Source organism: Struthio camelus, chromosome 2 (genome assembly GCF_040807025.1).
Source record: "Struthio camelus isolate bStrCam1 chromosome 2, bStrCam1.hap1, whole genome shotgun sequence".
Classification (NCBI taxonomy): domain Eukaryota; kingdom Metazoa; phylum Chordata; class Aves; order Struthioniformes; family Struthionidae; genus Struthio; species Struthio camelus.
Genome location: NC_090943.1, coordinates 163,831,083 through 163,853,704, shown reverse-complemented (window position 1 = coordinate 163,853,704; position 22,622 = coordinate 163,831,083). Strand labels below are relative to the sequence as shown.

Genomic DNA, 22,622 nt, shown 5'->3' with positions numbered 1-22,622 from the left:
ATTTTCTCTGTCTCTTTCTACAGTTTCTAACCTGAAAAGTGTTGACTCTGGCAAGTTCCCTATGCATCACTGCTACTGCTTGAACAACGTGACAAATGACTTGACAGGTGGGTACATGAAAAAGGTTGGCAACTGAACGTGCTTAAGTTGAATTATTTCATTTGAGCTGAAAGCTATAGCTTCAGTTCTGCAGACCTCATTCTTATCAGTGGTACCACCATACTGAGGTCAATAGCCATTACTCATGGACAATGGCTACTCTAACCCTTTGCAGAGACTCGATGAATGCAGCCTCACATGGCTGCACCCAAACAGCCAGTCTGGAGCGGAGCTATCCATCAAGTGAGCAGCATGGTTTAGCCTGGTCGGAAAGGCCTCCCTTTTCTCCTCGAAGTGAAAAGAGCCGAGTATCTTAGCCATTTCCACTGTGTGGAGGCAACTCACAGGAAATGAACAAGGATTTCTCTACACCAGTGCCTCCTATACCTTCATTGAGCCCAACAGGAATGAAAACTAAGGATTAATAGCTACACAAAGCTGTTTAATGGAATGTAGGTAAATCCTTCACCGAACACCCATTCACGTCCCTGACCTCACAGTATTTACCATTCCAGGATAAAACTGAGTGCTCTAGTTTAATGGTTAATTATTGTAAGGTAAGAAAAATGGCTCAGCAACTACAGAACAGACCCTATATTCTCCAAGTTGTATGTGATGACCACCTCAATAAAGCAACAACAGCTTTCATGGCTTTTTCTGGACCCATTCCTCTTATCAGCCTTACTGCATAATGACCCGGTCACAGCAGGAGGATGGTAGAGGTCACCTAATCTTTCTGCCCCAAATCCAGAATATCTTAGTGATTAGAGCAGAGAAAATTGCACATCAGTGATTTCTGGATATCATCTTTCATTCATACTTCTGCAGAGTATTCAAGTGGCTTCCTAAGTCCATTCTTGTTCCATAAAAACATTCTTAACTTTAAAATATTTTCAGCTTTATCATGCACAAACATATATCCAAAATATGATCACATAAAAAAGTGATTTTTTGACTTAGCATGGATGGTGGAATATGTACTTTGTGATTATAAACTTTCTCTATTTTGCCTTCTAGATTTTACAGCTTTGCTTGTTGATATAATTGGAAACTCCACCAGTTATCTCACAGAAATTTTCAAGTCTACTTCTATTGTTTCAGGTTTGCGTTTCTTCTTACCGTTTATCACTGTTGTTCGTCTCATTTGGTCACACACAAAAGCCTATGACTTCTCCTGCTTATTCCACAGCATTTATCTTGCAAAGTCCGGACTACAGTTGTAAAAAATGTCTCCTTACAGGAAAAGAATATATGTGTGTGTATGTGTGTATGTGTGTGTGTATGTGTATTATATATATGCATATGTGTGTGTGTGCATAATATATACATAATGTGAATATATGATGTATTAGCATATATGTAACATGTATGTTATGTATACATACATAATATACTTTATATATACACACTTTTGTATTTTATACCATATAGAATTTAGAAAGAGAGAGGGAGACATACTTGCATGAGCATCTTTGTTTCGTTAGAGAGTTTAGTGAATTATTTTTGAATGCTGGTGCTTTTTGAAATTATGATCCCCTTCCGCCCCGCAAATGATTATGGCCTATACTTTCTGATGGAATGCTTTTTTCTTGCAAAAATGTTTGCAATGTAGAATTTTAATAAAATAGAAATATTTCCTTCTAAAATATTAGCATTTAGACTTCATGTTACCTCATACGAATGCGATCTGCTCCAATTCTTCTGCATAGGCTGGGTTTTCTGGCTAACGTTTCATGAAACACGACAATCTTCCCTTTGGAGTTTTGAAATCTTATGACCCCTGTAGTGTAGTCAAGCATCCAGTTCACAGATGAGAATGGGTCCCAGAAAGTAGTATGCTATTTACCCACTGAAATCTTTTGTTTTCAGAAGAAATGTGTAGAAAAATTTTTATGTTAAAGAGATTGAAGTGTTCCACAATTATCATCTGTTTTCTAAGAAAAACATCATTTAGTCAAAGGATAAAACTTTTGTCAAAATCAGAGCTGAAGGAAAATCTTTGGCCAGTTGTAGAAGTCACATACCTTTTGGGGTTTGTGTCTTCTGCTGCTTAAGATAATATCGTCTAACGAAAACTGCTAACAAGCATCTGTTTTACATGTGTTTGCCTTACAGTGAGTCAGCGCAATGATTCAGATTGTATCTATATCTGCATGATGACAGGCCAAACAGGTAAATGTAAAAAAAAATTCCACCCAAAATATTGCCCTATGAATTGCCCTTTCATTGATGACTTACATTAGAAGCAAGTCCTCCTTGATACTTTTAAGCATGTATATTTGCAGGGAAAAATCTATCTGACTTTTGGGAGATGCTAGAGAAGTTTCCTGTGATTAATTACACATTTTCCAGCAACACATCCCCTAACTTGAGTAAGTACCTCCTGATGGATAAAAGCAAACAGCAGCAGCAATGAAAACCATGTCTAGACAGCACTTGCAATGAATGTAGTGTTTCATATATTGTTCCGTATTCACCTCAGAAAAATAAGCAAAATTTACAAAGTCCAAGTTATTAAATGTGGGATCTTCTAATGGAGGGAAAGACAAAAACCTTTGATTTGATTGGAAACTATTAGTGATGTGGCATCTCAGAAAATGTGATTCAGTCTTAGTGCTTTGATCTTTTTTCTGAGTAAATCCTAGAAAGAGAAAGCAGACTAGATGAACAGCTAATACCCTAGTGAAGCTCCAGTTCTGCTGTACAGGTTGAAGTTGTAGTCAAAAGTCCCCTTGTACGAGCCCAATTGGACTTTGTGGTTCTCTTCTTCAGAGCAAGCAGGTTAGATAATATATGTTTCCATTTGGATATCCAAGTGTCATGGAAGGGGATGGGGATAACATTTCCCAAGGTAATTTGTACTTTTATGGGTGTGAAGCAGCAAGTGATGGCTACCTGACACTGTGGTGCTATGTTTAGGTGGAGCCTTTTCTTGTCTCGTGGGCTCAGGGCTGCAGAGACTCTATAATGCTCTGGATTTAAAAGGATAAATCCCTTTGCTCTCAGTGGGAATAATATCCTATCTTTATGTGGGTTACCTTCAGAAAGGGGCCAAATATACTTAGCCAGTGTGCTGAGTGATTCTTTCACCCAAAATTTCTTCGGCAAATTGAGTTACACTTCAGATATGACCTCTCATTGCAGCTGGTGAATATTTCTCATTTTGAATGCTTGATTATAACAGGCAAACAGTTAAATCAATGGCAATTTTATCTGTGCTAAAAGGTGTTTTCCTGTTCAAAACAAATCAAAGGCAGGCTATTTGCCAAAAATTGCTTTCTTTTTAAAAAAAACAAAAACTACTGTTTCTTTTATATCAGAATTGAATTCCTTTCCTTTTTATCACACTGAATATGCTATCGATAATGAGCATACTAACCCCGTCTTCTCATACTTCGAAGATCTAGATTCAGTTTTTTCAAGTTTCATGAAACTACAGGAAGACTCAAACAAAACCGTGGATCCATCAGCAGAAAATATGTGGAGATCTAAACGTGCGCAAGTATTCTCACACCTAAATGTACATTCTCCTTGACCGACAGCTTGACAAGTGACCACTTAGATTTGCTGCACACACACTATTACATTGAACTACAAATACAGAGTAAGATAAAAGTTTGCCCTGAAGAGTAGAAGATGAGGCCACCAATGCTCTGGATGACTGAAGGGTAGAAAAATTATTGTGTAAAGCTTCAGATTGTTTTCATTGCCGTTTCATTAGCAAAATGCATTTATTGAGGAGTTGGAGAAATAAAGAAAAAAATAGTTGGTAGTTTAAATCAGGAAAAAAAAATTATTCACACTGTTTCCTTGTAATTTTTTCCCTATTTCTTTGTCTTTGATATTTACATGATTTTCAGTTGTGAGTACCTCAACATCTCACAGACTTTAGTGCATTTAGCTTCACCACACAGCTATAAGATAGAAGAGTGCTAGCAGGACCACTCTGAAAGCAGAAAACCAAGGCCTTAGCCTCAGTTCCACATAGCAGAAGCAAAGATGAATTCAGACCTAGACTTTGTACTTCCTAGTCACTGCAGCTGCATCTATTGACGGCAAATTCTCCACATTTGTCTAGTCTGCTGTGTTACAAGCCCTTTTATCTTTTTGTACCTCATTCCATCCTTTATTATCTTCCAGCCTCAGTTATCATTCCTGCCACAAAATTCCAGCATCTGCCCTCTAGTACCGCCCTGCTCCCTTTCACATAGGCAAAGGCATTCATCTATTGCCTCCACAGTGAAGTAGTTTAGGAAACAGAGAATAATTTCTGTGGGGAGGAAAAAAAAAAAGTTGTGGAACTTTTCACATTGCAATTTTTGTTTATGAAAATTCTCATATTGAAATATCGTCAGTTAAAATTTCAAACTGTATGGACATACAGAAAGAAAAAAAAAAAAGTACTTTTTAAAATGAAATGAGAAGGTTTCCACTGACCTGCCAGGGAAAGCATTGTGGGAACACAGGGGATTCTGTGGGTGCATTTTAGACTTTATTGTGCCCCAGACCGTGCATGATTGTGTGGCACTTGGCCATGAGGCATCAGCACCCAACGCGTGTTGCTAGTGCCGGTGCCTCTGTCTCTGCACAGCTACGAGGATCCCAGTTGCTCTGAAAGGCGAGGAAATCCTTTCTACGAGGGTCCCACCATGGCCCAAGACAGCTGGTGAAAAAGGATCAGGGTTTCCACTGCTGGAAAACTGGGATGCTTCAAAACTGCAAGGCACGGCTGGAGCCGCTCCGGAGAGCGCAGCCACGGCACCAGTCCGTGAGTACTGCACCAATGAGCCTTTCCTGAGTCCCTCCTGTACCACTGGCCAGGTGTTAGTTGGGGAGGGTTACCCTAAAGCTGCTGGGCAGTGAAAGAGGGACGCTCCGTTTCCCATTGCTCCCCTGGCTGCAGGAGACCATCCCAAACCGTGTCTCAGAGGTGGAGGTCGTAAGGTCCTTCGCAGACCCTGGCAGGGTTAGGAGCTCTTCACTCCACTCAGGGGCCCACAAAAGTATCTGAATCTGCACATCCAAACTGAGTGAAAGACCTCTTCTTGCAAAGGCCCAACAGACAGAGAGAAGGTTTCTTGACAGACCCTCTTATTGCAAGTCCCCTCATCCAGAAAATTGTGGGTTTTTTCTCTTCCACAAGTTAATGTGTTGCTGTGGTTTCTTACCCACGGTGCCTGGGAGCCCCTCAGGGTGCTCTGCCACACAGCTCTGGTAACTGGCAGGTCAAGGGATGAGCTATGGGGACCAGATATTGCTGAGTAAGGTGACTTTCTCTGGGCAGAGGGTTGAGACACGTTGCATGAGGTGACATGGAATCCCCATCCCAGGAGGTCCCTGTTCCTCCAAACTTGCCCAAAAAGGTGGGCAAATGGGTCACTAGTCCCATCCTGGTACAGGGGCTTCACCAAAACCTTGAAGGTGCCTCAATGCCCTCATGTCACAAGTGATTAGATTTCCTTATTGCAGAAGTACTAAAATATATTATAATGACTTTCCTGTCATTCTTCACCCTCTAGGGGGAAGCCGCCTCTACGTCCTATCTCTTCTTGTTCCACATGCACCCCTCAGCAACCTAGGTCTCTGCCCACATTTTGCTCCAAATTCAGAGAGTAGACATGAGAAAGAACAATACAGGGTTGCTTCTGTAGGTCTCCATTAAACATATCTTCTTCAAATCCTTATGTGCCTTCCCCTCACCCATGGACCTGCAGAGATCTACCCTTCCTTTTTCATCCTTCTATTTTTATATGTCACTGAAAGTACTGGGCAAGGGACTCCAGTCAGTGATCTCTCTATTACCTAGCAGGTTGCTCTTTGCTCGGGACAGAAAAATAATAAATATCCCGAATGACATGAAGCATGCATCTTTCTGTTCCCATAGCTGAAACGTCTGCTTTTTGGACACAGCCAGTGCTTCCTCAAGATACAAGCAAACTGATACAAACAGAGCCAGGTGAGATCAATTTGGGATAATAACACAGCAAGTCAGCTGGCATATTTCTGAAATAGAAAATAATACATCTGTCTCTCCTTGTAGATAATATACACACAGGTATAAACAGGCGACTGTGAATATATTTATGCATCAATGTCCGCATGCATAATTACTAATGGTCTGTGACTTCAGCATTTTTTTCTGTTATTTTTTTCTATCAACCTTTCATTTGCTTCTGTTAAGCTGTCAAGATAAGTTATATTCTTTTTCTTCCTTCAGATTTATCTTCTTCAGTACTGTCTGTGCCACCCTACAGGCCTGGTGCGACACTAAAACTTCCCTCTGCTACCAGTAAGTATCTGCATCTCATGCAGAAAAAACAGTATTATTTAAGAAAGTACCTCAACATTCATATTCTCCCATGAAGAGATAACATAAATGTGTAAAGTATCTAACAGTATACATTATATATGTGAAAAAACCCTCAAATATCAAAAGGACCGATGCTCATATTTGTTTGTGAGTCATACTGCAATCACACATTTAACATATAAATTATACTATCAGTATAGAATTAATATATATACTCCGCATGTCAATTTTAACATGATTGGCTTCAGGACAATCTGAAAATCCATTTATTCCAAAAGAGTGTATCATGCTTTAAATTTCCCTATTAGTATAAATGAACATTTTTAAGTCAGTCCCTGCCACATGAAATCTCCAGAACTGCCCTGAATTTCGAATACTGCAGACTTGCTTGTAGGCTAAAGAAGGATCATTATCAGCTAGATTTTCAGAAAAACTCAATTCCCAATTTTAAGCAGTAATAGTTAAGTTTTAAAAGCTCAGCATGGGAAATATATGTTGATGTGTTGGTCCATTTATTATCCTTATGCTTGTAATAAACTTATAGTCACATATTTTTAGCAACAGGCCCTATACTTGGAAAAAGTGGACCTGAATAGGGGACAGAAAGGGCATCTGAACTCTGAAGGGGTGCACTTCCTACTCTGGATGCTGAGCACTTGAGTGTCTCCATCCAAGCTACACACTCCAGATTTTGCAAGTTCAGAAATATAATAGGAATAAAACTCAGCTGCAAATCCTAGCCATCCTGCAGGCTCAGCACACTGTGCTAACAAATCAAAGTCAGAATCATAAATCACAGGACAGAAGAAAATTTGTACTTATTCTAGCAATGTAAAGCTATTAGCACAGAAACTCTGAAATGAGGTTTCCAGGGCTTATCACAGGGAAGAAATAATTGTGACTACAGTATAGGCACTCACTATCAGGCAAGCCGTCCCGGTTTCTCATGGTTTCTTCTGAAGAACTGTTCCCTGATTCTCCTGATCAAATGTGGGTGTCTAATATGAGACGAGACCTCTCATTTCTTCTACTCCCCTGACTATACTAGCTGCCGGCTGCCTTGGGGCTGAACGTGACTAGCTCAGCTCTAGGTAGCAGTGTGGTGGACACCTAAACTAGGTAAAATGAATCCCACCTCAGAGATCTCTTTGGTACTAGTGTTAACATTAAGATGGAAAAGAAAGCGCAGCTGTCAGCTGTACCCCATCATCGCTTCTTTACAGTGACACTGTGGTGCTAGGGTGGAGAATAATAATCTAAAGCTTTGAAGCACATAAAGCCTGTATTATTTAACCTCTTGCTCCATTTCGGCAAAAACACAATGTAAACTCCATCTCTGTCCATGCTACCCACCTACCTGCAAAGTTCCTGGGTTATCTTGACCCATTACAAAAATACCACCAAGCTAGGTAGTCCAAATCTGGGAGCTTTTTCAGTTCTGTTGTAGCAGTTAGATGGAGTATAATTGTAGTTCTGCAAGAAACCAGGAAAATGAGTTTTAAATAAATGCGACAAGAAAAAAAAAAGCAAACACTTAAAAAAAATTCCTCTATTTAGCCGTTCCGTGCTACAGATACAGAAATATCACATCTCCTTTGAACATGCTGCAAATAGGAGTGAAGCTGAAGGAAATTAGGTTAAGAACACTTAAGCCATATCTACAGACAGTGGCTCTTGCAACTGAAAGCCATCCACCTAGCTGCAGGTTCGCTTCAGGTTTTTAGATGATGTTCGCTTCTTTTGGCATGCTTCCCCAGGAAAAGAATGAATTTTCCTTTGCATCATGTGTTGGTGACTGTGTGATTCCTTCTGTTTTGGGAACCTGAATCTGAAGGGTAAAATCTTCTTTTCTTTCGGCTGTGTTCGATTTTTATTTTGCAAGTTGACTTAAGAGAAGGACTTTCCAAGCTGTTTAAACTGCTCGTGCTTAGAGGTGTCAGCTTTAATTAGGCAGTAATGAAGTGAATGGAGTGCCAGCTTTTTAATTATCAGCTTTTTCAGTGTCTTGTATCACTCCTTGCAATGCAATGTGGTAAGTATGGCCAGATCTGCAAGGAGGAAAGGAGGAAGGATTTCCCAAATGTTGCTAACGCTTTTGGATTATGGATTGTTTCACCTCTCCCACTGAACTCACACTGGTTTCTTCACCTCTCACAATCTAGGAAGTTTCTGGGTTTAGAGAAGAGTCTGTGTTGGGCAGAACAGACTGCAGTTGAATCCTCTTACTATATGGTTTAGATACATATCTCTTCCTTACCCGCTTCTTCATGCCCATTACCAGACTGCTCTGGCTATTCTTCTGGTCTAGACCCACACCTGTTTCTGTCCCTCACCTTATGCCCCCGTTTATGGGCTTCTACTTGAAGAAACCCTTCCTTTTCTTGCGACCTTAGTCTTTGCTAATCCTACTCTTGCACTCTTTCAGTCAAAAGCCAAGACCAAGGAGAAGAATGGAATTTTATTTGTCTTCAGCAACTCGCAAAATAAGGATCCTTTGAGACTTTTTCCTTTCACCAAGTGAAAGGAATATTTGCTGTCTTGTCCACTGATGTGCTGTGACATCATGCATATTCACCCTACATACTTCACATTTCAAAACACACTCCCCTTCCCGGCCTGTTCTACTTTGCTTTTTGTTGCTCAGTCGTCAGATTTCCTGAAAGAGGCTAATTCACCTGGCCAAAGAGAATTGCTTCCTCTCTTCTCACAGCCAGCCTGACCTTTTGGGCATGGTGGCAGGGTTTTTCAGCTGAGCCAGACCTTCACTATTTCAGAAGGAAGTGCCGGCATCCTGTAAGCTTCAGTCTTGCACTGTTCACAGGGCAAATGCACCCTGATTCATTATAATAACTATCCTTTTTTGTATCTGGTCAAGATGGGATTAAAAAGTGGTCAAAGAGTTCAAAAAGTGACGGGAGCAAGGCACATCTGACAGATTGTACGAACTGTGGGATTTGCAAATTCAGAGCTTTAAATGGGATCAGAAAAACCTCTTTTGAAATAGGCATGTTCCTCTAATTCCAGTATCTCTTTTAGTGTCTCAGTCACTCTTTATAGATGAGACTCTCCCTGTGCCTACAAATAGACGCACTGAATCAGCTTCATGGTTTAACTTAAGATCTTATATGACCTCCTGTTTCTGCCCTGTGCCTCATGCTCACTGAAGTATCTCCCCATGAAGCATCCCTTGGAAAGTGTATTCTTATTTTACTCTCTTTATGAAGAGTAAATGTGAATGGTAAAATGGTTGAACAGTATGACTTAAACGTGAACCTGGCTTTTAGGTATCTGATTTCTGCAACACTGTTCACAGACACAACCTATAGAGACACTTTATTTCGAGGGCATGAAGAAAATCAAGCGTTTAGGAATGGGATTACCAACAACCAGCATATTAAACAGAGAAAGCTGGTAGAAGAGAGGAAGAGAAAGCTGGCTTTTCTCCCAGATTTAGAAATATGAGAATTCATAACCTGAAATCCTCGGCAGTACTGAAGAAATCCCTTTTGGATTTGCTATGGACAGTTTTGGTGATGTTTCTAGTCTCTGAAGAGAATCCTAGTTTGTCCCTGTTGGCGTGGAGCTTGTTAACTTGTTTTTGGGACCAGCTTTATACACACAGCTCTGAGTGACTATCAGCACTTTGGTGCATTCCTAGCTCATCTTAATGACCTTCAGTATTACTGAAGTGACAAAATAACAAAGTCTTTACTTTTGGATTTTATTCTAATATAAGAAGTTTCATAAGACATCGGGGCTTTTTTCTGGCCAGAGAGAGTTCAAAAGCCCAGAATGTGTAAGGTCTCTTTTCCTTTCCATCTGAGTTGCTAATGAGAGTTTCCATTGAGTGGAGCGTCTGTTTTAGTTAATATTATATCTGACTATATCCTCAATTAGAGGAACATCTATTTAATTTTTGGGGAGCTATTTTTTTGTTTTTTTGAACGCGGATATGGACCAGGGGCTTACTGGTTCTCCCCAGCAGCTCCACACCCTAGTACTACATTATGAGAAGTTAACATGAGTTAGTCACCTCGCTCACTGTGTGAAATTACTCTTAGCTATCAATCCTGCTTTACTCAGCCCCATGCTATTTCAAAGCCTGTTAAGAAAAACATTTTAGGCAATATGCTGGCCTGCCACTCCGCGAACGTGTTAGTGAAGATGCGAGATGACTGCCTCCTGTTGCATAAGGAGTGGAATCACTTGGTACTCTTTGGGGGCTACTCGTCACTTCTAAGCAAGTAAAGACTGGCAGGAATCTGGCTAGATAACACATCTGCTGTGAAATGTTTTAATTTGCTGTGGCAGCACTAAGGCTTAGGTAAATGAACATGAGATCAGGGCTACTGTGTCCAGCATGTTGGTATGCAGTGCCTCTGTACATAAGTACCCTTATATTTAGGTAAATACTTATGAAATGCAAAGCAGCTACCACAGTAATATGTTCCTGTCTATGCCATATTTTGCATGGGGTCTAGCAATTAGTCTTTGCACAGATTTCTCACAAACTGTATTTGTGACTAGTGAAATAATACTTTGGTAACAGCTACCACCGTGTCTCATCTGGCTGAAGACTGTACAGTGAAGACAGTTCCTGCTACAGCAAGTTAACTGTCTACAAAGCAGAGAAAAAAAATCCCAATACAAGGCAGATGGAAAGGGGTATTACGAATGATTCTTTTCTTGCAGCAAATTTCACTTTGCTTTTCAAGTCCAACAACGTTTCAGAATTATAGGTCAGGTTGTAGGGCACCACCTAGGGAGTGAATCACACAGAAGACAGAGTGCCTGCTCCCCCAAGGGCTGCTCCGTTCCCTTTCTGGTATCCTCACTCTAAGCAATCCACCTGGAAACTCAAACACGTGACATCACAGGCAAGGACCATCTGAAGAAAGTTGCATGTGTATGGTGGCTCCTGGTTAACAGTTATGGTCCCTGTTAAACGTCTGGTAGCTGAGGAAGTAAATTGGAGGGAGAAAAACATTCACAGCTGTGAAGCTGTGTAGCCTGTTGGAGACCACAAGGAGACCAGGTCCATGAAAACGAACTTTGGACAAATGTGGTGTATATGTTCTATTTTTGATATTTATATGGAGAAGCACTTTAATATTATTATGATTTCATATTGCTACCGCATTTGGGGAGACAGTCCAGATCGACTATACTGGTATCCAGGTAAAATGTAGGTGCCTATATTTCAGACTGGGGTTGTGTACACAGCTGATAATGTATTCATAAAGATCTGTGTTCAGCACAGCGTAACTTTTTAGGAAGAGAAATTCAGTAGCTACCTCTGAGGTCAATCTGAAAATCCTTGCAGTGCATGAAGTTAGGGCAATACATGTGCTTTGAAAACAGGGCTCGAAAAGAAAGCAACGGTCCCACCTTTTCTAGAATAAATGGGTGACTAAATGCCATAATTTCCTGGCATTAGAACTATGTTCTAAGCCCCCTACATCCAAAATCTGCCAGTTTGGCTGCTCAGACCTGTATTTTGGCTACAAGTTCATGGGATGCTGTCTGAAGAGGCCGTCCTCGGTCCCATCATTAAGTTGACTATGTTGCGATGAGAAACAGGAATGTTACTGGGAAAAGAGAAGTGGGAACATAATTCTAGCTTTGCGGTTGGGTCTATCAGAGGTAATTTTGGAAGATCTGTCCCTTGCGCGCTTCTGTTTCTATGTAGCAATTATGTAATGTAAAAAGCCTAGCTGCTGGGTAGTGCAGTGGTAATATATCTGACTAAATCGCAGGGGTCCTTTAGTATCATGTGGTCTTGTTCTTACAGAAAATAACAGAGGCGCTCTCTAGTTGTTCAAAGAACTGAAATACCAGCCAAATAATGCTTTTCAAATGACGTATTTGGAAATATAGGAAATAAATAGAACAAAAATATGATATTGTGAACAAACAAGGGCCTGTAAATTCTGAAGGATGGTAAGTGAGGATGGCAAAGAGAAATACTAATCGTATTCTATTTTGATGAATTAGCTGGAAACATGTTGCACTGTTCTGATATTGTCAAAGGAAATCATGGGTCTTTGATATGGACTCCTAATAAATATAAGAAAACTGCTTCCGATAATTAGCCTGTCAAAACAGGAGAAGTAATGTGAAAAACTGAGTATCACCAGCCGGTTTGTCCATGAAGGCAAACACCAGCCTTGTGGTCCTTCTGCATTAATGGAGCTGACAGAGCATCTGGGAGGTTGCCAGCTCCGCAGCTTAATTCAGGCAAGCTGCAGGTCTCTTCATTATGGGATTACTTTGAGACTTAAAATCCAAGTTTTGACCTAGTCTCCCTGTTAATCTCAACTTTTCTAATGACATTCTTAACACTAACTTCTATCTGTCATTACTGATTTCCAGCACACCTTTACTTGTTCCTAAAGGGCTTTTAGGGAAGGTATATGCATGTATGTCTCAGAGAGAGATGTTCTATTGCAGATCCCCAATTTGCTACCATGGGGAATACTCATATAGTTGGTGAGCAATAACATTGCTTATTTCTTGGTAGAGTTTGCTTTTTTTCTTTGTTTTTTTTGTTGTTGTTGTTGCCTATTGCAGGAAACAAGGGCAAGGATTCTGTGCTGTTGATGTTTTGTAGCTTTTGCTGATTCTGATCAAGTTTCTCTTAGTTCCCAGTCCTGTGCTGCTTGGTTGAGTCTATCAGGTGATATTGGGTTGTTTGTCTTCAAAAAAATAAAAAAATATATACTATTAGAAAAATAACACATTTGAGAGCATAGGATTCAGTGGGGTAATCCTTCTCAGAGGTTGATTTTGTTATTGGAGTTAAAAATATCAGCCATGAAAAAAAAGGAGTTTGACAACAGTATCAATTGATCATACAAATACAATGGGAGAAGTCCTGCAAAAAGCATTGGCAAGGAACAGAGAGAGAAAGCTATTGCCTAGGATGCTTCAGGGTACTTCAGCAGAAACATCTATGGAGACCTCTTTCCAAGGAGGAGACTCAATGGCATTGAGCCAAGGAGTAGGTAGCCTCTTCATGTAAGAGGCTTTTTGAACAATGATGATAAGAAGCTGATTATCTTATTTTGATCTTTCTCTTATTTAACTTCTATTTAAAGACTTCAAAATGTCAGATAGTCCTTGGTTTATTTCCTGTGATAAACACTGGTCACACAAAGAAAATGAGCTAATATCATATCATATGAATATATTTTCATTTCTTGACGCTCTTCTTGAAGCTCTCTTGACATGAAGGGAACATTTTAAGATGAACTAGTCCTTCCTGTCTTGAGAAGAGGCATGTGATATGGTAATTCTTATCCATCAAGAAATGATTATGGACAAAAATAAAATTCTTTTTATGTCTTGCAGATCAGTTTGACTTGGATATTAGATAAGAGCTAGTCAACCGAAACTTGCTGGATTCTCTGATTGGACTTGTGGTGTGCATAGTCCAGAGTATTTTAATGCACCATTTGCTGTATGATGGTCAAAAGTGTATGAACCCTAGGAAAGTCAAGGCTGGAAGATGGCCCTCTTTGCAAAGGCTGGAAAATATGTGTTTTGATGAGAGCAGTGAACAGAGAGGGGCTAAATGCGTCTTTATCAGAGACTAGGATAAGAGAGTCTGTCAATCTGCGTATATGTCATGGCATTTTGGGGGGAAAAAAAAAAAAAACCTCAAGGCAGTGAAGAGCTTCCCCAGTGCTCTGAAGACCTTTTTTTGTAATTTCATGGGAAGACAGGCCCTACCCACTCTGCTAATGCACATGGCCAGTGCACAGTCCTGGTCACAAGAAAAAGAAGGATTTAGAGATTGGCAGCAAACACTTTGGCTGCAGCTAAGGAACCAAAACAGTACCAAAGCCCATAATCCGGCTCTAGTGGCAAGTAGCCCAGTCTGGCCCATAGTCACATGGTAAGATTGTCCCTCTCCCCACCGATAGGTTGGCCTCATCCATGCAGATTATTGGAGTGGTTACTGGCATGTAGTTCCCAGCCCCTGCCCAGGCAATGTCTGGGAAAGGTCTAGTTGGATTGTGCCAAAATCCTGCCTAGAATCAGGCATTCTGGAGGATCGCGGGAGGGACGGTGCTGCAGCCCATGGCCAGCCCCTGCTTAGGAGGACCACAACGACAGAAAATCCGATTTGCTGTTCCTGCCTGAGGGTCTAGGCTTGGCAACATCTTTTGAAATCCGGGAAGTCATTTCTTAAATCACAAAAGTGACTTTTCTTTCATGTCAAATGATAAAATATGCAAGTGTGCATATTATAACATGCGGAAAGGGATATTACAAGTTTGAAGTATTCACAGTATCCTTAACGTTCTTTTCCATTGAGGGTAAAATTTAATCTCAGTGTCAGAGAAACACGATGTTCAGTTACTAATGGAAAAGGTTTTTTACTGCAGTAAAAACTAATCACTTGTCTGCCTATAGCATTAGTGTGGTAATTTCAAATAGACAGGAATGAAGCTCTGCACGATGAATTGTGGTTCCTGAGTTCTCTTGCCCATTTTGACTGACTCAAGTTTGATGGAAAAGAATGGCCTGCTCTAAAATAAATTTCTACTTTTACATTTGTTTTTTGTTCTAATCCAAATATGTAGGAATTCATGAAATGGATATGAACCCAAATTTCACAGTAGAATTTTATTACAGAACAGAAATGAAAAATTACTGTGAAGCACTGAAAAATTGAATTCCACAATATGATGTGAGTATACCGCACATACTAATCCAAACAAAATTAAATACAACATTAATTGAAAGTGAATTTAAGCGTTACATAAATACAGCATTTTTTAAATACAATATTCATTCAAAATGAAATTATAGCCATAAATGAAAACCAAAGCAATTTGTTTAACTTTTAACTTTTTATTTGACTTCACTTTCCCACAGAAATGAATCAAAATTGAAATTGCAGTCATTAAATTTACATTTAGATGAGATTGAATTTCTGCTGGCAAAACAGACAGCTTGGGTAAATCTTTTAATACCTGTTAAACAGCACAGCGAGTACCCACTTGGATGGAGATTGAGATTCTTTGGAGGGTGGCATGCTGTAAGTTTTAATTATTCAGAGCAACTCTAACATCCCTTTTCATGGACAGCTTAAATTAAAACCTCAGTGCCAGTAAGCTCTGAGGTTCAGTTACTAACAGAAAGAGTGTTTATTAAAGCAAAAAACAGTTATTTTTAATTGATATCAAATGGAAAGAATCAAAGCGTGTCGAATGCAATTAAGTAGACAAAGCTTAATGATGTTCGCACAAACCCAGTAAGATTAAGAGAAATGGGGCTCCCGCTGGCCCCTCATTGACTGAGTAAGTCTGATAGTTGTGCAGTATCTTTGGCACACAAATGATGGCCAGTTTTCAGCAGCACCCATGAGTTCAGGAGCTGCAAGAGTCTCTCTGTTACTGCTCCATGATGTCCGCTACCTTGGGCATGTGCCTGACGGAGAAGAAATAGTTTCGTAGAGATCTCTCTTTCAGGTTGGCAGTGCCTTTATTTTCTTCCTGGCTACAAATGCTATTTGATATTAAATTTCTTGTCAGCGTGAGGCGATTCAAGCTTATTTCAACAGAGCTTCATTAGTCTGAATTTAACCTCTGTAACCTCTCCTATCGCATATCATAAGATGGCCCAAAACTGTAAAGCATGTAAGACATTTGAGCCTGGAAGTGCAATTACACTGTCTAAGGGGATTATATCCTGCAACTAAGGCAGCTTGTTGAACCCTGGGCCAGATCCGGCTGCCAGTTACATGGATGGAAAAGCCGGTCAACTGGCACATTGCTGCCACATTTGCTCTTCCAGCCCAGTGGCTGCCCCTGAGAGAGAGTCACAAACTGGGAAAAAAATGTAGCCTCTCAAAGCATGGTCCGTGGTTATGGTTTTATAGATCCTGGGTCTATGTCTGCAAGGAAGGCCCCTCGTTTTTCGGCATGCTGCATATCCCCCCCAGCCCTCCGGCAGGTTTGCTCACACTTCTTGTGATGCTGGCACAGGTGAGACGTCCCTTTGGGGGTATTGCTCTGCACAGGGGAAAATGCAACGTACATAGATTATGCCTAATTTCTGCATAGCTGATGAAAAAAGGAGCCATACCTTCCTTGCTCACACACGTTTGGACAACTTGTTCTTCCTGAAGAACCTTGGGCTGATTCCCATGAAACCTGGAGCGTTTGCAGGTGTATCCAAGGACCTCTGTCTGGGGGGCTCGAGCAGCAGTCGAGTGGGCTTTCCCAGAGCAACGCCGGCAGCCTGCATCCGAGGGGCACAGGCAGCTCCCCAGATGCCGGGTGAGATGCCTCGCATCAGCAGCTGCATCGCAGCAAGCCAAAGGGTTCCCACCCACCCCGCCCCAGGAGCTCCTCTTCGGTACTAGTAAAAAAGTAGAGGAGGAGGTGGTTACACAGCTATTTCAGCCAGGCCCAGGTATCCTTTGAAGATATACTAAATTGTACTTTTTTTTTCTTTTTTTCCAGCAAGTGCTTTGAGTCTTTGCTGACACTTACATAGCGTAACACAATTGTTAGCTGAGTGCGGAGGCACAAGAAACAATGATGTGATGTGCAACAGGCTTTGCAGAAGACAGGACAATGGCAAATGTCAGGGTTTCTGTTAATGTGATGAAAAAAAAAAAAGAAAAACGGAAAACTGCTTAAGTTTTGCTCGATTCTTTCCCCCATTTTTACCTTGCCTTCTTTTCTCTTTTCTATAACAGAAAGGCAGGCAAAAGGGAGACTGTGTTTCACGCTGAAAAGCAACATAGCAATTCATGATTTTGCTATAACCTGTCATCACCCATTCTGTAGTATTACGATATCTGCAGCCTGGCACAGCTGCCTCTCAGGGCTGGATGAAGTGTTTGGTGTGCAAATGTTGGTCTCTGGCTGCTGACTACAGAGGAAGATTCAATGAATACCATAAATAAGATACTTTCCTTTTAGTACCCAAGAGAGGGGGAGATAGATTTCATGGCCCAGGGACACCATTTTCTTACATTTTTCTTAATCTAGAGAAATTTAATTGTGGTCACTTGAAGGAAAAAAATACTGATTGACCAGCTGGCTGCTGTCAAACCTATTGTAAAACGGACAAATTATCACTGCCTGCCTTTCAATGCAGTCAAAAATTGACCTTTTCTTCTCTGGTTACTTGTCAGTTTTCATGAAACCCCTAGGAATGTATTTATCTTCATGATTCTCTAAAATTTGGGCTGAAATTAGCTGATTATTCAAAAGCCACTAGAAAAAAAAAAAAGAGGGAAAACTGACGTACAGCTGGAGAGACGGACAAAGAGAAAGAGCTAACCTTTGCTTAAATTATCTTTCTTTTGTTCGTGAGGCTAAAAAAAGATAAGAAAGAGAGCAGTAAGAGTCTATTTATAGCTCTGTCGTATTTAGTCCAGGATTCAGATTCAGAGGGTAGGTGTAGGGAAGAATGTGGAACTGCAAATGTCTTTTGCATTAAACTGGCACATGTATATAGACAATATCAAATATAATAAGAGCACAATGGTGTTGTTGATCTCACAGTGCTGCACTGTGGATAAACGGAGATTCCAGCGATGTTCGAGTCTGCACCTCAAAAAAAAGAAAGAAAGAAAGAAATCAGATCTTTAAAGCTGTTCTTTATATTTGTGCTATATAAAAGCAACATGGATTTAAATAACTAACTGGTTGATAAATAATCATAAATTAAACAGAGTATGTGTGCTTTCACTCACATAACTCCTAGGCTGTGTGTTATTTTCTTTTCAATTATCCGTCTCACTCAGACTTGGTTTTAAGATATTTACATTAGATTATTAATCTGCATCTTTCCCATAGCCCAGAGAAGTCACTGAAATAAATTTTGTGGGACAAGTATTTGAACTAGCTCAGAGCTGTATTTTTTTCTAGGGTGTCCACAGGCAATCCTCAAAGGGTCCCTGGTGACCTCGCCTCCTGCTACTGTTATAGCTCAAAAGATAAATCCTTGTGTCATGGAGCTGTGCAGATTTTTCCAGCTGTGCCTCTGCGTTAGTCAAAGAAGATATTCAAGAAAGGAAGCTATGAGGTAAAATCTGGCACCACTTTCACTCTCCTTTGCCTTCTTAAAATACTCCGCAGTCCTTTTTCAAATGACAGTTCTCAATCACCACGGCTTATTTTTGAGAGTCTAGGGATACTGGCTGTGTCCCACATGGGTCCCCAGTGCACTGAATGATACCTGATTTGACTTCTACTATTCAAACAGTGAGTGAATAAAGCTCAGCTAAATTTTTCCAACCGTCTAAAGTGAAGTCAGGATCTAGCTTTTTATTTCTATATTCAAAGTTCAATATTAGCAGCATGCGACAGATGCACATTAGTTTGTGAAAGATGACAAGATATCACTCCCCTAACTTTAACTACGCCTTTAGGTACTGTGTTGAATACTATTCCTGGTTCTTGAAAAATGCCAGTTATGTCTGTGAAAAAGTCAAAAGACTGGCTTACTCCCGCAGTAAGTATATTTTCTCTTTATATTTCTACATAGCCCACTATGAAGGTGTAACACACAGTTTTAGACGTCCACAGAGTATTCGCTGTCTTTCATCAGATAGCTACTTTATTTGATCATGAATTTTTAAGGGATTAAAAAAAAAAATTACTTACCTTTTTTGCCAATTTTTAATACTTTTCTTGTAAAATCTGTTCTGAGTGCAGTTTTCTTTTGTTCTTCCAGCATTAAAGCAAAAGTGCCTTAGAAACATCTGTAAATCTGTCTAGAGCACTGAGGAATTTTACTGCAAATCAGAAGATCTGTGACAGTTTTAGTAGTCTCATTTCCCAGTGTAAGAAAAATGAAATTGCAATATGCTATTTGCAAATATTTGTAACAAGACAAGTTATTAACCAGACGTTTCCTAGAAGTGCTTTTTCCTCCAAGGCATTGTAAAAATGATGTGTAAAAAACGATGAATTTTATACAAGTAATGCAACTGTAATAAAAGCATTAAAAGAATGTTTGTTTAAAATTGTGTTTTATAAACGATATTTGTGAGGTTGTCTGATGGATGCAAATCGTTATACTAGTTTTATTCATAATTATGATAAAGTAATCAAAAAGAGCAAATATAAAACAATTTAAAAGTAGTCTAAAATACTGAATACAATAAGGTTTTTTTCTGGTCTTAAAGCAATGCAGAATGTTCATTATTACAAATCAAGAGTCTCCCATTATTTTAGCCATTCATCTAGTAAAGAGTTCAACCAAAGAAACATTTACATCTCTTGTATTCTCACTCTTTGATGATTTGTATGAGCCACGGTTCACATACATCTTTGTATGTACCACTAGTAAACTAAAAGCCAATTATAATAAAAGAAAAAGTGGCCAAACAAATTGCACAATCCTATATTTTGCTACATTGTAGCAAGCACAGCACAATCCACTTACATCATCAACTCCAACTACATCATCAAACCTTTAATATTGCCAGCAAAAGAAGAGCATACACACCATTGCTGGTACACATAGAACCTCAATGTTTTACTGAAGAAATGTGTGTTCAAACTACTATAAAGCCAAAGAGAAAGGTGGCAGCATAAGAAATGTTGTCCTCATAGAGAGATGGGACATCATAGCAATCCTCTTCCAAAACACCATTGTGCTTGACGGCATGGAAGAACTGTTAAGCATATTAAAGAATAAGATAAATTAGAGAAGTATCAATTACAGTTGTTGTTGCGATTTAGGCCAGACAGATAGAAGGAAAAAGAGTCCCGAAATGGTGAAGGTATAAACCAGAGGGAGTATCAAACGTGGCCGTGATGCTGCGATGCTAGGGAGAGATCTCACAGTGCTGTAACACCTCTCCTTGCCCAAGGTAGGCTCAGTTCTGCTGTGAAAAACTGTATGAACAGCACCTTTGTGGAACTGCTGTTTTTAAATCTCACAATAACATTTTAAAGCCGGAAAACTAGGCTTTTTTCTTTTTAATCTGTGTTATGCTTCTTACATTCATTTTTACCATTTGGTTTTCTGAGAAGTGAGGAAGAAGGATACAAGGAGAAGAACATAAAAGGCAGAGAAAACAGAAAAATTAGTTTGACTTCTTTTTTAAGTTTGAAGTAGAAGAAAATATCAAAGAAGAATATTTCACAAAATATGTATTTTTTTTCATTTTAAACAGAATGCATTATTCACCTCTGAGTTGCAGCAGTGATGTCTGCACTAAAGGAAATTTTTATGGTTTTCAGAAATCCTTGTCTTTTACATTCCTCCTGCAGGAATGTTAGTCCTGCAGCAGAGTGCTAACCTCATGTTTAGGGTGCCCCAGAGCAGTGTCTGCTACTGGGGGTAGGTCATGGCCATCTCCACTCTGAGGTCTTGGAAAGGGTAGAGAAGTTCCATCTGAGCGTATTCATGGGTCAATAATTGGAAAGTGTCACTTAGCTATGGGTGCTTTGGGAAATGATCTGATACTGATAGATGGTACATGACCTGAATGACAACCTTCTTATTTCAGCTGTTTAAGACTTATTGTTTAGCTTACCCAGGAGAAAAACTATTGAATGAGAGAAGGAATACAAAAGCAAGGCTCCCTGAATAAAGCGAGCACATTGGCTGCCCTCACAAAAGCACGTTTTTATTCCATATTCTGAAGTCTTCATTCCTGCAAGGTCTCTGAGCACCTTTGGCTATGGTCCATGAGTAATGATGGCATATGACTAAGTGAGCATCTCAGAGGATTCACAGTTATTATAGTGCCCAGTCAAACCCATGCCCCATGCTGATGTGTCAGGCTGATTATTTACATTAAAGCAGTAAAAAAGTCACTAGTGACAACCCCGCAGCTAGCTGAAGACTCCATTTGGAAGCACGAAAATAAATGGAGGCTGTATGAAAGCAATTTTTGTATCACTATGGCATAATTTCTGCCATGTTTCACTCTACCGTAAAAGTTGCTTGATAATTCTGGTGGCAGAACTGGCATGACTGGACCCAAAAGATAGCAGTCCTTTTTCTGTCAAGACATCAGTAGTGAACCAGTTTAGATGATAGTGCAGTTCACAGGATCTGTGTGGAGCCAAGCCTTTTCGCTTCTGTAAGTATCTTTACGGTCTTCCTTTGTCATACCACTTCTCCATGCTAAAACCTAGTTGGCCTAAAGTGCCTTAGCTCCATGGAGAAGCTGTGGCAGCTCAATCAGCTGAGCATGTGGCTGTGTGGCACACTCACTACGGCAATCTGGTCCACAGCAGCTGTGTCCTAAGTGGATCGCAATGGTTCGCATGAACGTTTTTGGGAGCCTCCATTCACGTTGCTTTCTGCTGTGGCTTTCTAGGAATTTTTTGTGCAGACTGAGTCTTTGATATGGCTTTGAGTGAGCATTTGGGATGGTTTTGGGAGTGTGCAGAAAGTGTGTTACCCGCAGATGATATGATGGGATGTCTATGGTGAATTACCAGTGCCATCCACATCAACTGGGACCAAAGTTTTGTCACCAGCTTCAGCTTCCACCACCTGCTGAAGTTCAAGATGGACAAACTAGCCTTCACCAATATTACATCTCTGAGGCAACCAGCAATTCAGCTTTGCTGATGGTGTCTTTGAAGGGTAGCTGTGTCCGGAATTGGCAGAAAGCACACCAGCTACAGGAGGGAAAGTCTGCCCCAAAGCTCGTGGAAGCAATCTGCCCCTTGATTTCATTCAGCTTTGGATGAGAGCCACTGAGGATAGACAAGAGCAGAATTCTCAGCCCTGAGGAATGCCAGTGTTTAAAGCTGTATAAGTTTTCACTCATCTGTCATCACTGAACACTACCTCTTGCTAAGCTATTAAAGCCATATTCACATGCCCCAGAGATTTTGTGAGATTAATAACAGTGAAATGATTGTTATTTAATTACAGCTGCAGAGTATTAGGGAAAGTTACTATACAGTGAATGCACCTGCAGAAAAGACCTCTCAGTATAGATCCTTTACATGGCTAGAGCTATATTACTACACTGTAGACATAATGAACCTTAGGAATCTCATGGAAGGATTAATTAATAAATGTTGAAGTGAGTTTGATAAAGGAAACGATCACATGGGTAAGATATATATCCAAGTGGGTATAAATCACTTAGCACTGACTTTGTTGAAATCCATTTGTTCTCCATCCAACTGCTTTTGAATAATATTCCTCAAGGTAAGCTTTTCTAGATGCACTCTGTAGTACAGGAATCAGGAAGAAAATAGCTTAGAAT

General features: G+C 40.1%; 1 protein-coding gene across 1 annotated transcript in view; it reads left to right on the top strand.

Moving 5' to 3' along the window:
* HHLA1 (HHLA1 neighbor of OC90) overlaps window positions 1-19,309 on the top strand; it is a 34,305-nt gene extending 14,996 nt beyond the window's left edge. The window contains exons 6-16 of the mRNA XM_068933767.1: window positions 24-107; window positions 1,117-1,200; window positions 2,215-2,271; window positions 2,385-2,471; window positions 3,501-3,593; window positions 4,691-4,867; window positions 5,984-6,055; window positions 6,317-6,388; window positions 18,304-18,460; window positions 18,807-18,889; window positions 19,112-19,309. Of these exons, the coding sequence (XP_068789868.1) occupies window positions 24-107; window positions 1,117-1,200; window positions 2,215-2,271; window positions 2,385-2,471; window positions 3,501-3,593; window positions 4,691-4,867; window positions 5,984-6,055; window positions 6,317-6,388; window positions 18,304-18,460; window positions 18,807-18,889; window positions 19,112-19,155 (1,010 nt within the window). The 3' untranslated portion in view covers window positions 19,156-19,309. The remainder of the gene's footprint in view (window positions 1-23; window positions 108-1,116; window positions 1,201-2,214; window positions 2,272-2,384; window positions 2,472-3,500; window positions 3,594-4,690; window positions 4,868-5,983; window positions 6,056-6,316; window positions 6,389-18,303; window positions 18,461-18,806; window positions 18,890-19,111) is intronic.
* The last annotated feature ends 3,313 nt before the right edge of the window (window positions 19,310-22,622 follow it).